The sequence below is a fragment of the Monodon monoceros genome, unplaced genomic scaffold (assembly GCF_005190385.1).
Source record: "Monodon monoceros isolate NGI ecotype Baffin Bay Population unplaced genomic scaffold, NGI_Narwhal_1 Super_Scaffold_18, whole genome shotgun sequence".
Taxonomy (NCBI): Eukaryota; Metazoa; Chordata; class Mammalia; order Artiodactyla; family Monodontidae; genus Monodon; species Monodon monoceros.
In genome coordinates, this window is record NW_021703774.1 from 228,770 (window position 1) to 243,192 (window position 14,423).

General features: G+C 37.3%; 1 protein-coding gene across 2 annotated transcripts in view; it reads left to right on the top strand.

The window, feature by feature from the left end:
* Window positions 1-14,423, top strand: part of KDM5B (lysine demethylase 5B) — a 76,803-nt gene that overhangs the window by 22,131 nt on the left and 40,249 nt on the right. Inside the window, exons 2-4 of one of the 2 annotated variants that reach the window (XM_029228844.1) lie at window positions 3,070-3,147; window positions 4,497-4,619; window positions 5,273-5,443. In XM_029228844.1, the coding sequence (XP_029084677.1) occupies window positions 3,070-3,147; window positions 4,497-4,619; window positions 5,273-5,443 (372 nt within the window). The remainder of the gene's footprint in view (window positions 1-3,069; window positions 3,148-4,496; window positions 4,620-5,272; window positions 5,444-14,423) is intronic. The other variant, XM_029228845.1, reaches the window with a different exon arrangement.

The window sequence follows — 14,423 nt, forward strand, 5'->3', positions numbered from 1 at the left end:
TAATATGGTCTCTTTCCTTGTCTGATGACTTTTTTTTGTTGTTACCTCTTTATTTACTTTTTTTTTTTTTTTTTTTTGCGGTACGCGAGCCTCTCACTGTTGTGGCCTCTCCCGTTGCGGAGCACAGGCTCCGGACGCGCAGGCTCAGCGGCCATGGCTCACGGGGCCCAGCCGCTCCGCGGCATGTGGGATCTTCCCGGACCGGGGCACGATCCCGTGTCCCCTGCATCGGCAGGTGGACTCTCAACCACTGCGCCACCAGGGAAGCCCTGATGGCTTCTTTTTTTTTAATTAAAAATCTTTTTATTGAAATTAGTTGATTTACAATGTTGTGTAAATGGCTTTTTTCTGCATGTAGAAGTCATGGCCCAAAGAGGCCAGACTTTGCCAAGAATATCTTTGTTCTAATATGACAGTGAGCATTGCAAATAATATGTAATCGTTTTATTGGAGTAGAGCTTTACAGCTGACAAAGTCTCAAAACCGAATGACATTTATCCCATTTTCTCTCATTCTTTGTAACCAGAGGAGGAGACAATTTGCAGTGATCCGTGTTTAATGAAGGAATGATCTACTGACACAGTTTTAGTTTTAAACATATTATACCCACTGTGTGAACTTCCTTAGTGACAGATACATAGTGTTTTCACTTTGATGTTTGATTTTTAGGATTTATTTTATTTGAAAATGGGTTCAGACTAAAACAAGTATAAATTAAATAACATACATACATAGAAAGACACAGCTCACCTTAATTTATAAAACTTTAATATGTAGACTTAAGATGAGATTAATTTTTGTATCGTATTTTGGGAGTAGAAGGCATATTTGATTCATTGGAGGATATCATTTTGCATTACTCATAAATCTTAATCTGTAAAAACTGCAGGTCATTTGGACAGTATGTTAATCATTTACTTGTATATTCTGACACATTGTCTTTGATATATTTTTGGTCTAACCTTCAACCCAGATCAATTCATTTCAGAAAGCCTGCAGCTTCTATAAAGTATTAGAGAGCAAAGCTCTGAGCAATATCAAGTCTTCATTAGCCTGCCACAGAATATTAAGAAGCGATGGGATTTCCTTCTGCTACATTGTATTATGTATAATTAAACACATTGCTTTCTTTATCTTCAGTTATCAAGGTAAACAAAAATCACTGTAATCTTTTTGACCCAGGATGGCGTAGGTAGTATTTTTTTAAGTTTATTAGCAGTACAGTATATCTTTAACTGGCATTTAAACATTAGCCATAGTCTTTGTTGAAGAGGCTGTATGACAGCATTAGACACTTGAAGTCCTGATCTGTCATTGACTTCTTAAACAGTATTGCCATTTTTTCTTTTCTTTTTTTTCTTCCTATTCTTTTTTGGGGTGGTAGTAAATAGCTTTGTACCAATTTGTAATCAGCTTTTTTCCTTTGAAAAACAATTGTAAAATTTACTTTTTAACATAATATTTAATCAGGCATTGCTGTTGGGCATTTTTACTTAAGTGTTTGTATCACAAAAACAAAACCTGTTTTACTTTTAAACTAAAAGCAGTGATAAACCCCAGCAGTGTAAATTTGCAGTAAATAACCTCTTTCCCCCTTCCTATTAACAACAGTCTTTAAAATTTACATATGTTAACACAAATTTGCATGTTTCAGTTTTTTACTCATCCACTGTTGGCTATCTTTCCATGTTTATAACATCTAGGTATTCTTTATTACTGCTGCAGAGTATTTTATTGTTACTTACAGGTGTACCAACATTTGTATTAACTTGTTCTCTTACTCTAAAATAATTTATTATTTAATAGGTATTACTTAATGTATTTAATATATTTCCGATTGTATTTAAAATGGGTAAGGAAGCAAAAGAAAAATCACCTATAATCCTACCAAAGACAAACCGCTGTTAACCATTTTGCTGTCTCTTTCCAGTGTTTTATTTTTCTCTTGCACAGCCTGTTTTTCTTTCTTTCATAAAATATATATAAGGAAAATTTTCAGTGTCAATAGAGCTATATAACAGCATGAACATTTCTGTCTTAAAAAATTATGTTGAAATATTAAAATACTGAATAATATAAAATATACCATTGTAACCATTTTAAGGGTGCATGCAATTCAGTAACATTAAATACATTCACAATGTTGTACAACCATCACCACTGTCCGTCTCCAGAACCTTTTCATTATTCCAAACTGAAACTCTACCTATTAACACAGCATAATTTTTATGCCTTTAAACTATTCTCTTATCATGAACATTTAAGTTGTTTCCAGTTTTCTCCACTTACAGACAACAGTCCATACACATTCTCCTTCCTGTCTGTTTTCTCCTGATAGCAATTCTTCCAAGAACCTGTATCAGTAGATATGTTAAGGGTGATTCTTAAAATTGGTTTTGGATGTCAGTTTTTTTCTTTTCCCCCCACAGAAGAACTTATCCTCAATTTTATAATAAAAGTTAATGTAGGGCTTCCCTGGTGGCGCAGTGGTTGAGGGTCCGCCTGTCGGTGCGGGGGACGCGGCTTCGTGCCCCGGTTCTGGAGGATCCCACGTGCCGCGGAGCGGCTGGGCCCGTGAGCCATGGCCGCTGGGCCCGCGCGTCCGGAGCCTGTGCTCCGCAGCGGGAGAGGCCGCAGCAGTGAGAGGCCCGCGTACCACACACACACACACAAAAGTTAATGTAACTGGGTTACATATATTAAAATACAGCCTGTAGATAATTTGACATTAATATAGCTATTTTGTAGGAGGAGAGATACTTATGGAATAGAGGAGTCAAAGTCTTTTTTTGCCTGAGTTGATGATTTTTCAACGGCAGTTGAGGCTCAGTGACGTTGTTGGTTGGAGGAGTGCTAGGCGGGGTGTGTGCAGAATGTGTCATTTGGAGAAGGGTCATCATACATATCCTGCTGTTCTGGTGGAAAAAGAGTTAAGAAACTACTGCCCTGTGTTCTGTTTGACTCATTAGAGATAACATGCTTTACTTAACCAGGGTTTTAACTTTAAAACCATTTTTTAAATGTCAGAATTATAAATTTTTCTAATGAAAACCTTTGCTTCTCCACTAGGATTGGCAGCCACCATTTGCATGTGATGTTGACAAACTTCATTTTACCCCACGTATCCAGAGGCTGAATGAATTGGAGGTAATGTCTTAACTACTATGCTGGTTGCCTGTATTCCAGCGGGGGCTTCTTTGAAAGAGGCTGTGTCACAAATCTAGTGGTTTCAGTGAAGCGAAAACATGGCTAGTAACTGATAATCATGGTAAAACAAATGGCGATAAGCCTTTGCAACCAACCCAGTTTCATTAAAAACACTGATTTTTGTCAGTAATTGCCAGCCTATTAATTAATAAATGCATTTAAATCCTTCTCAATCTAGGTGACAACCAATAGAGTTTAGGTTTTGAAAGGCATGTGCTTTCAGAACCATTTAATGGAAAAGATTCTCCAGCTCTGATATTCTTCCAAAATACATGTCTTCAGTTAGATTTAATAACACACTTTACTTTTCCTAGGAGGAGTGAATAGCACAGGGGATTCTCTAGAGAAGAGATAGTATTTCTTCTTTAGTCTGTGGGTGACTTAAGCCCTAAAGTGCTGGGTGAATAAGGCTTGGGTATTGATAGCATAGAGGTTCATTGTTTATATGAATGTTTTGCTAATCTGATTTTCATATTGAACCATGTTTTGTTTTTCTATACTAAACCAAACATTCTTAACTTAAATGGCACATATGCCCACTGGAATTCTGTGGGCATTGGCAGTAGTAGCATCTAGTGTATGTATTTTCAAGTATTTCAGTGTATTTTCATGTTGAGCTTGAAAGATGGGGAGGTGGGTATTAACTTTGACGTGGTTGGGAATTTCTGAATATTGATCTCAATTTTGGTCTTGTGCAAGATAAAAGTCTTAAAACTGTCTGACTTAATTTCACAATAAGCGGAAAGAAAAATGACAAAATTTTAAAAAATGACTTGTAGGTGACAATAATCTGTTAACGGAATAACATTTAAGAAAGTTTCTGGTTTTCTGTTATCTTTAAGTTATCAGGACTTTAAAGATAAGAGGTTCTGTTGTAAATCTGCTTTTAGATTTGTGTCTGAGCAAATCAGAAAATTTGTACTCTTAGAGAACAAGACTTTAAAATACCCAAACTGTAAAAGGACGAAAGGGGCATATAGAATCTTACTTATGATACTCCATAAATAAAGCACCTCTCAGGTCACCTATTTATGTTACGAGAGGACTTACTGAGTGTGTAACTACTACTTACCTGGCACATGGTAGGGGCTGAATTAAATTTTTGTTGAGTTAATGTATAATTATTTAACCAGTTTTATTCTGTATATTTTGGGGAAGTTTCCCCTATTGAATTCATAAGTGGTATTGCACTTAAATAGTCTAAGAATGAAAATATCACATGCACAGGTAATAGACAGGAGCTTTATAATAAGCTAGGTAAAAGTAAAACTCAGTTCTTTGTCATTTAGGCTCAAACTCGTGTAAAATTAAATTTCTTGGACCAGATTGCAAAGTACTGGGAATTACAGGGAAGTACTCTGAAAATTCCACATGTGGAGAGGAAGATCTTGGACTTGTTTCAGCTTAATAAGGTAAAAGCCTAATGACCATCTTTCTCATTGAATAATTTTTCTGACAGCATGAATTTGATCTTCTTTGCCTTAAAATAAGAAACTTACTGCTTGAAATATGTAAAATAAAATTCTTCATTTAGTTTTGTGATTAAATTGGTCTCTGCTTGTCTGGTCTGAAAACCTTATCTTGTGAACTATTTTGCTGCCACCTGTTTTTTGGTAATTTTTAAACTTCGTAATGGTCCTCTTAGATATTCCTGTCTGTTTTATTGCAGACAAGACAACAGAGGCTTTCAGTGTCCAAGTTGACCAACTGAAAAGGCTGAGTTATAATTCTATATCTTAAAGTTCATTTCAGTCTAAAGCCTGCATTATTTCCACCAGACATGCTGCCGTTCTTGCTACTCCTCAGTTCACTAGAACCTTTTCTTTATCAGATATTTCATTGCTAATTTAATTCTTCCTCATGGAAAATCTTGGCTGCTTTGGGGAACTGAGAAGTAGCTTTTGGAGGGATACAAAAAGTTTATGGAATATGCTGTTAAAAGCAGTGTTTAAAATTTCTAGTTTAAAATTAATAGTGCATATATATATTTTTTTTACTTGGAAAATGTATTTTTAAAAGATGACCACAGCCAAAAACTAATTTCCTTTGCTGTTTTATTTAACAGTTAGTTGCAGAGGAAGGTGGATTTGCAGTTGTTTGCAAGGATAGAAAATGGACCAAAATTGCCACCAAGATGGGGTTTGCTCCTGGCAAAGCTGTGGGCTCCCATATCAGAGGGCATTATGAGCGAATTCTCAACCCCTACAACTTATTCCTGTCTGGAGACAGTTTGAGGGTGAGTGGGGCTAGCCTTAACCTGTTTTATTTCACTGCTTATTGGCACATGGTCTTTGGGAGGAATGAAAAAGCCTTGATTATGGGTGGAAGACTTGCTTGGAAGACTTTTGTTTTATGGATTTTTCCTCCAATGTTTTAGTTCTGTTTTGAGAGCAACCATACTAAGAAGGTTTGGAGTGAATAAGGTTACAGAGGAAATATTCTTTTGTTATCAAAAACTGAAATCTGTATTAACTTCGCTATAGATGTTCCTTTCTTACAGCAGTTGGTTATTACCTACTTGTTGCGGCTTATGCTTTTGCATTCACTTACTGTTTAAAGTGTATTCCTGGTTGTCACATGAAAATACAACATATGAAATAACTTGCCTGCCTGCTCTCTTTTGCCAGCTGAGGTCTTCAAGGAGATTTTCATAGAATGTTGACATTGGTAGAGAGTAGGGGACTCAGTAATGCTGGACAGCTCATGGAGCCCTCTGCTAATAGTTCCTATGTAACTGTGTTTGTTTCCTTACAAAGGTGGTATTTGCCAAATTATTCAGATAAAAACTTTTGTTCTAATTAAAAGCAAAACAATATTATTAAAACTTCCCACTTATTTTAGGCCCTGGTAGAAAGCAGAATGTCATAATTGTTTACACTCTTTGAGATATTCTACACTAGAGCAGTGAGCCCTGTAATTTTAGAAATTGTTACTGTGCTATAGAGAGGGAGGAAGATCACAGCATAGTTTCCGAGGGTAAACCTGCTAATCAAAACTCTGTCTTGATGCAGACATACCATCTGGAATGCTTAAATCCTATAGATTTTCGTAGCATTGTGTTTTTCTTTTCTCTCTCCCTTGATTCCAGGTGGGCTTTCTTCTTAGCCTAGAAAATGTGACTAATACTCAGAAACTTGGTTAAAGAAATGTGCACTGTGTGAATGTTTAGTGAACCCATGGATGAAATTGTTTAAAATGTTTTATATGGAGCCTTTATGTCTCTGTTTTATAGTCAGATCTACATACAGTTGCCCACAATAGATTTTCTCCTTTGAACCTTCTTATCTCGGTGTAGAAGTTAGAAGAATAAAGGGAGAGAGTCTGTCTCTCTGCTTTATGGGTTTAGAAACAGCTCATCTGTATACTTAGAGAGGCCCTAAGTTTCATAGTTGAAAAGTGGGTAAGCATTTATACAATCATAGTCTGAAAGGAACAGGTATTCAAAGATACCGTTTACAAACATTACATCTACAACACAGATAAATATCTGTTGAAGGGCCTACTGATACATGTTCACTGTGGAAAGTATAAAAACAAAGGAAAGTATGATGAAAATAAATCCCTCCTAATCCTCTCATCTGTTTTTTCTTTCAAGGCTATTTTTATGCACATATACACAAATTGGAAGTGTATTCTTTACGTATACAGTATTTTTCCTGCTTAACGTGTCACTGTATATTTTTGAAGATACAGGTCTTTTTTTTTTTTTTTTTTTCAATTTATTTATTTTTGGCTGTGTTGGGTCTTCGTTGCTGCATGCAGGCTTTCTCTAGTTGTGGCGAGCTGGGGCTACTCTTCGTTGAGGTACTCAGGCTTCTCGTTGCGGTGGCTTCTCTTTTGCAGAGCATGGGCTCTAGGCATTCGGGCTTCAGTAGTGGCAGCACACGGGCTCAGTAGTTGTGGCTCGCAGGCTCTAGAGGGCAGGCTCAGTAGTTGTGATGCACTGGCATAGTTGCTCCACAGCATGTGGGATCTTCCCAGACCAGGGCTCGAACCCGTCTCCCCTGCATTGGCAGGCGGATTCTTAACCATTGTGCCACCAGGGAAGCCTGAAGATACAGATTTTAATGACTCTGTGTCATTCCATTTTTATACCCAGAACTTGATTTGATTTCTACTGTTGCTGAATTCTTTTTTTCTTTTTGGAATTTTATTTTATTTTTTATACAGCAGGTTCTCATTAGTTATCTGTTTTATACATATTAGTGTATATATGTCAATCCTAATCTCCCAGTTCATCCCACCACCATCACCCTATCCCGCCACTTTCCCCCCTTGGTGTCCATACGTTTGTTCTCTACATCTGTATCTCAATTTCTGCCCTGCAAACTGGTTCATCCATACCACTTTTCTAGGTTCCACATATATGCGTTAATATACGATATTTGTTTTTCTCTTTCTGACTCACTTCACTCTGTACGACAGTCTCTAGATCCATCCACGTCTCTACAAATGACCCAATTTCACTCCTTTTTATGGCTGGGTAATACTCCATTGTATATATGTACAACATCTTCTTTATCCATTCGTCTGTCAATGGGCATTTAGTTTGCTTCCATGACCTGGCTATTGTAAATAGTGCTACAATGAACATTGGGGTGTAATGAACATTGGGGTCTTTTTGAATTACGGTTTTCTCTGGGTATATGCCCAGTAGTGGGATTGCTGGGTCGTATGGTGATTCTATTTTTAGTTTTTTAAGGAACCTCCATACTGTTCTACATAGTGGCTGTATCAATTTACTTTCCCACAACAGTGCAAGAGGGTTCCCTTTTCTCCACACCCTCTCCAGCATTTGTTGTTTGTAGATTTTCTGATGATGCCCATTCTTAACTGGTGTGAGGTGATAACCTCACTGTAATTATGGTTTGCATTTCTCTAATAATTAGTGATGTTGAGCAGTTTTTCATGTGCTTCTTGGCCATCTGTATGTCTTCTTTGGAGAAATGTCTATTTAGGTCTTCTGCCCATTTTTGGATTGGGTTGTTTGCTTTTTTAATATTGAGCTGCATGAGCTGTTTATATTTTTTGGAGATTAATCCTATGTCCGTTGATTCGTTTGCAAATATTTTCTCCCATTCTGAGGGCTGTCTTTTCGTCTTGTTTATGGTTTCCTTTGCTGTGCAAAAGCTTTGAAGTTTCATTAGGTCCCATTTGTTTCTTTTTGTTTTTATTTCCATTACTCTAGAAGGTGGATCACAAAAGATCTTGCTGTGATTTATGTCAAAGAGTGTTCCTCCTGTGTTTTCCTCTATGAGTTTTATAGTGTCCGGTCTTACATTTAGCTCTCTAATCCATTTTGAGTTTATTTTTGTGTATGGTGTTAGGGAGTGTTCTAATTTCATTCTTTTACAGGTAGCTGTCCAGTTTTCCCAGCACCACTTATTGAAGAAACTGTCTTTTCTCCATTGTATATCCTTGCCTCCTTTGTCATAGATTAGTTAACCATCGGTACATGTCTTTATCTCTGGGCTTTCTATCCTATTCCATTGATCTGTATTTCTGTTTTTATGCCAGTACCATATTGTCTTGACTACTGTAGCTTTGTAGTGTAGTCTGAAGTCAGGGAGCCTGATTCCTCCAGCTCTGTTTTTTTCCCTCAAGACTGCTTTGGCTATTCGGGGTCTTTTGTGTCTACATACAGATTTTAAGATTTTTTCTTCTAGCTGCGTAAAAACTGCCACTGGTAATTTGATAGGTATTGCATTGAATCTGTAGATTGCTTTGGGTAGTATAGTCATTTTCACAGTATCGTTTCTTCCAATCCAAGAACATGGTATATCTCTCCGTTTGTGTCATTTTTTTTTTTTTTGCAGTACGCAGGCCTCTCACTGTTGTGGCCTCTCCCGTTGCGGAGCACAGGCTCCGGACGCGCAGGCTCAGCGACCATGGCTCACGGGCCCAGCTGCTCCGTGGCCCGTGGGATCTTCCCGGACTGGGGCACGAACCCGTGTCCCCTGCATCGGCAGGCGGACTCTCAACTACTGCGCCACCAGGGAAGCCCTGTTTGTGTCATCTTTGATTTCTTTCATCAGTGTCTTACAGTTTTCTGAATGCAGGTCTTTTACCTCCTTAGGAAGGTTTATTCCTAGGTATTTTATTCTTTTTGTTGCAGTGGTAAATGGGATTGTTTCCTTAATTTCTCTTCCTGATCTTTCGTTGTTAGTGTATAGGAATGCAAGAGATTTCTGTGCATTAATTTTGTATCCTGCAACTTTACCAGATTCATTGATTAGCTCTAGTAGTTTTCTGGTGGCATTTTTAGGATTCTCTATGTATAGTATCATGTCATCTGCAAACAGTGACAGTTTTACTTCTTCTTTTCCAATTTGTATTCCTTTTATTTCTTTTTCTTCTCTGATTGCCGTGGCTAGGACTTCCAAAACTATGTTGAATAATAGTGATGAGAGTGGACATCCTTGTCTTGTTTCTGATCTTAGAGGAAATGCTTTCAGTTTTTCACCATTGAGAATGATGTTTGCTGTGGGTTTGTTGTATATGGCCTTTATTATGTTGAGGTAGGTTCCCTCTATGCCCACTTTCTGGAGAATTTTTATCATAAATGGGTGTTGAATTTTGTCAAAAGCTTTTTCTGCATCTATTGAGATGATCATATGGTTTTTCTTCTTTAGTTGGTTAATATGGTGTATCACATTGATTGACTTGCGTATACTGAAGAATCCTTGCATCCCTGGGATAAATCCCACTTGATCATGGTGTGTGATCCTTTTATTTTTTAATTTTTTTCCCAACTTCATTCATTTATTCTTTTATTCATTGGTTGAACAAATATTTATTAAACATATATGTATGAAGACCCTGTTAAATAGTTTAAGCACTCTGGGGTGAATAGAGGCATCAACAGATACAATTCTGTCCTTATACAAGTTACAGTCCAAAGGGATGATTGTGCAATAACCAAACCATACAAATACATAATTACCAGCTGTGAGATCTTGTACCAGTTACTCAAGCATACTAAGGTTTAATTTCCTCATCTGTAAAATGTGTCATTAATAGTGTCAACATTATAGTGTTTTGTAGGGAAATGAAATGATAAAATGCATATAAGACACAACACAGTGCCTGACATATAGGTAGTGAAAACTACCTGTAAGTTTTCAACGAACAGTCACTATAGCATTCTGCATGTGAACAGTAATTGAGAGTAAAGATATGGGACAAATTTTCCTTTTCTAATTCTTGTAAGGCCACATATCACGCATCCAGAGGAGTGCTGGGGACCCTCGTGGAGCCTTGTGTGAAAGATGGTGTTCTTCAGTTCACCTGCTCTTCCCGACTTTTATTCTTTTATTTTCTGTTGTTGTTTTTTTTTCACACACCACACTGTATTTTATTTTTACAAGAGATAAATCAACTGATACCAAGCATTGTAAATGGATGACCACAACAAGAGCAACAATGATTGCAATTACCAAACACGAAACACACTCACACTATGTCATAATATTGACATTCAGTTCAGGAATCCTCAACTGTAACAGCTCCTTTACTTTGCTGTGAAAATTGGTTTGTATATTTTTTGTCTCTGAGTCCTTGTGGGATTTTTTTTTATTCAAACAAAGTCATAAAAATTATAATCATCCTCATCAGGTCACTCAGTCCCATGTAATTAATTGTTTTTTCATCTTGATCTTTTGTTAGCACTTTTATGAATTCATCAGTTTTCCGTTAGCGTTCTGAAAATGCTTATTCATTCAGTTCAGCAGTATAGTCAGTTACCAGAAACCTGTACTTGTCAGAGTCTTTTCCATGAATTCCTTGAAGATGAAACCCTTTTATAGGAACATTTTTGCAAAAGCATCAGAGTACACCCAGAACTGTCTGTAAATGACAAAAGATTTAAAAATGGCCACGGTTAAAGATTTGATGAAAGTTCATAATAATGCAATTGAGAAGGAAATTTAGTTATTTCTGAGATATACATTTTAAAGTAATAACTAGAATTATGACTTATAACATTATACCAGAACATACAAGATTTTTAGAAATTTCATGTAATGTCTGAAACATTTATATTAACATATTTCCATACAAATAACCCAAAGAAAGTTTAGTATAAGTTGTTTTCTGTTTGTTTTCTTATACTGCAGGTTCTTATTAGTCATCAGCTTTATACACATCAGTGTATACATGTCAATCCCAATCGCCCAATTCAGCACACCACCATCCCCACCCCACTGTGGTTTTCCCCCCTTGGTGTCTATACGTTTGTTCTCTGCATCTGTGTCTCAACTTCTGCCCTGCAAACCGGTTCATCTGCACCATTTTTCTAGGTTCCACATACATGTGTTAATATATGATATTTGTTTTTCTCTTTCTGACTTACTTCACTCTGTATGACAGTCTCTAGGTCCATCCACGTCTCAACAAATGACTCAATTTCCTTTTTATGGCTGAGTAATATTCCATTGTATATATGTACCACAACTTCTTTATCCATTCATCTGTCGATGGGCATTTAGGTTGCTTCCATGTCCTGGCTATTGTAAATAGTGCTGCAGTGAACATTGGGGTGCATGTGTCCCTTTTTTTTTTTTTTCTGTACGCGGGCCTCTCACTGTTGAGGCCTCTCCGGTTGCTGAGCACAGGCTCCAGATGCGCAGGCCCAGCGGCCATCGCTCACCGGCCTAGCCGCTCTGCGGCATGTGGGATCTTCCCGGACCAGGGCATGAACCCGTATCCCCTGCATCGGCAGGCGGACTCTCAACCAGTGCGCCACCAGGGAAGCCTGCATGTGTCTTTTTGAATTATGGTTTTCTCTGGGTATATGCCCAGTAGTGGGATTGCTGGATCATATGGTAATTTTATTTTTAGTTTTTTAAGGAACCTCCATACTGTTCTCCATAGTGGCTGTATCAGTTTACATTCCAACCAACAGTGCAAGAGGGTTCCCTTTTCTCCACACCCTCTCCAGCATTTGTTGTTTGTAGATTTTCTGATGATGCCCATTCTAACTGGTGTGAGGTGATAACCTCATTGTAATTATGATTTGCATTTCTCTAATAATTAGTGATGTTGAGCAGCTTTTCATGTGCTTCTTGCCCATCTGTATGTCTTCTTTGGAGAAATGTCTATTTAGGTCCTCTGCCCATTTTTGGATTGGGTTGTTTGTTTCTTTAATATTGAGCTGCATGAGCTGTTTATATACTTTGGAGATTAATCCTTTGTCCGTTGATTCATTTGCAAATATTTCTGCCATTCTGAGGGCTGTCTTTTCGTCTTGTTTATGGTTTCCTTTGCTGTGCAAAAGCTTTGAAGTTTCATTAGGTCCCATTTGTTTCTTTTTGTTTTTATTTCCATTACTCTAGGAGGTGGATCACAAAAGATCTTGCTGTGATTTATGTCAAAGCGTGTTCTTCTATGTTTTCCTCTAAGAGTTTTATAGTGTCCGGTCTTACATTTAGCTCTCTAATCCATTTTGAGTTTATTTTTGTGTATGGTGTTAGGGAGTGTTCTAATTTCATTCTTTTACATGTAGCTGTCCAGTTTTCCCAGCACCACTTATTGAAGAGACTGTCTTTTCTCCATTATATATCTTTGCCTCCTTTGTCATAGATTAGTTGACCATGGGTGCGTGGGTTTATCTCTGGGCGCTCTATCTTGTTCCATTGATCTATGTTTCTGTTTTTGTGCTAGTACCATATTGTCTTGATTACTGTAGCTTTGTAGTATAGTCTGAAGTCAGGGAAACTGATTCCTCCAGCTCCATTTTTTTCCCTCCAGACTGCTTTGGCTATTCGGGGTCTTTTGTGTCTTCATACAAATTTTAAGATGATTTGTCTAGTTGTGTAAAAAATGCCATTGGTAACTTGATAGGGGTTTCATTGAATCTACTTTTGCAAAGCAAAGTAGATTGCTTTGGGTAGTATAGTCATTTTCACAATATTGATTCTTCCAATCCAGGAACATGGTATATCTCTCCATCTCTTGGTATCATCTTTAATTTCTTTGACCAGTGTCTTATAGTTTTCTGCCTACAGATCTTTTGTCTCCCTCGGTAGGTTTATTCCTAGGTATTTTATTCTTTTTGTTGCAATGGTAAATGAGAGTGTTTCCTTAATTCCTCTTTCTGGTCTTTCGTTGTTAATGTATAGGAATGCAAGAAATTTCTGTGCAAAACCACATTCATTGATTAGCTCTAGTAGTTTTCTGGTGGCATTTTAGGATTCTCTATGTATAGTATCATGTCATCTGCAAACAGTGACAGTTTTACTTCTTCTTTTCCGGTTTGTATTCCTTTTATTTCTTTTTCTTCTCTGATTGCCGTGGCTAGGACTTCCAAAACTATGTTGAATAATAGTGGTGAGAGTGGGCATCCTTGTCTCGTTCCTGATCTTAGAGGAAATGCTTTCAGTTTTTCACCATTGAGAATGATGTTTGCTGTGGGTTTGTTGTATATGGCCTTTATTATGTTGAGGTAGGTTCCCTCTATGCCCACTTTCTGGAGAGTTTTTATCATAAATGGGTGTTGAATTTTGTCAGAAGCTTTTTCTGCATCTATTGAGATGATCATATGGTTTTTCTTCTTTAGTTGGTTAATATGGTGTATCACATTGATTGATTTGCGTATACTGAAGAATCCTTGCATCCCTGGGATAAATCCCACTTGATCATGGTGTATGATCCTTTTAATGTGTTGTTGGATTCTGTTTCCTAGTATTTTGTTGAGGATTTTCGCATCGATATTCATCAGTGATATTGGTCTGTAATTTTCTTTTTTTGTAGTATCTTTGTCTGGTTTTGGTATCAGGGTGATGGTGGCCTCATAGAATGAGTTTGGGAGTGTTCCTTCCTCTGCAATTTTTTGGAAGGGTTTGAGAAGGATGGATGATAGCTCTTCTCAAAATGTTTGATAGAATTCACCTGTGAAGCCATCTGGTCCTGGACTTTTGTTTGTTGGAAGATTTTTAATCACAGTTTAAATTTCATTACTTGTGATTGGTCTGTTCATATTTTCTGTTTCTTCCTGGTTCAGTCTTGGAAGGTTATACCTTTCTAAGAATTTGTCCGTTTCTTCCAGGTTGTCCATTTTATTGGCATAGAGTTGCTTGTAGTAGTCTCTTAGGATGCTTTGTATTTCTGTGGTGTCTGTTGTAACTTCTCCTTTTTCATTTCTAATTTTATTGATTTGAGTCCTCTCCCTCTTTTTCTTGATGAGCCTGGCTAATGGTTTATCAATTTTGTTTATCTTC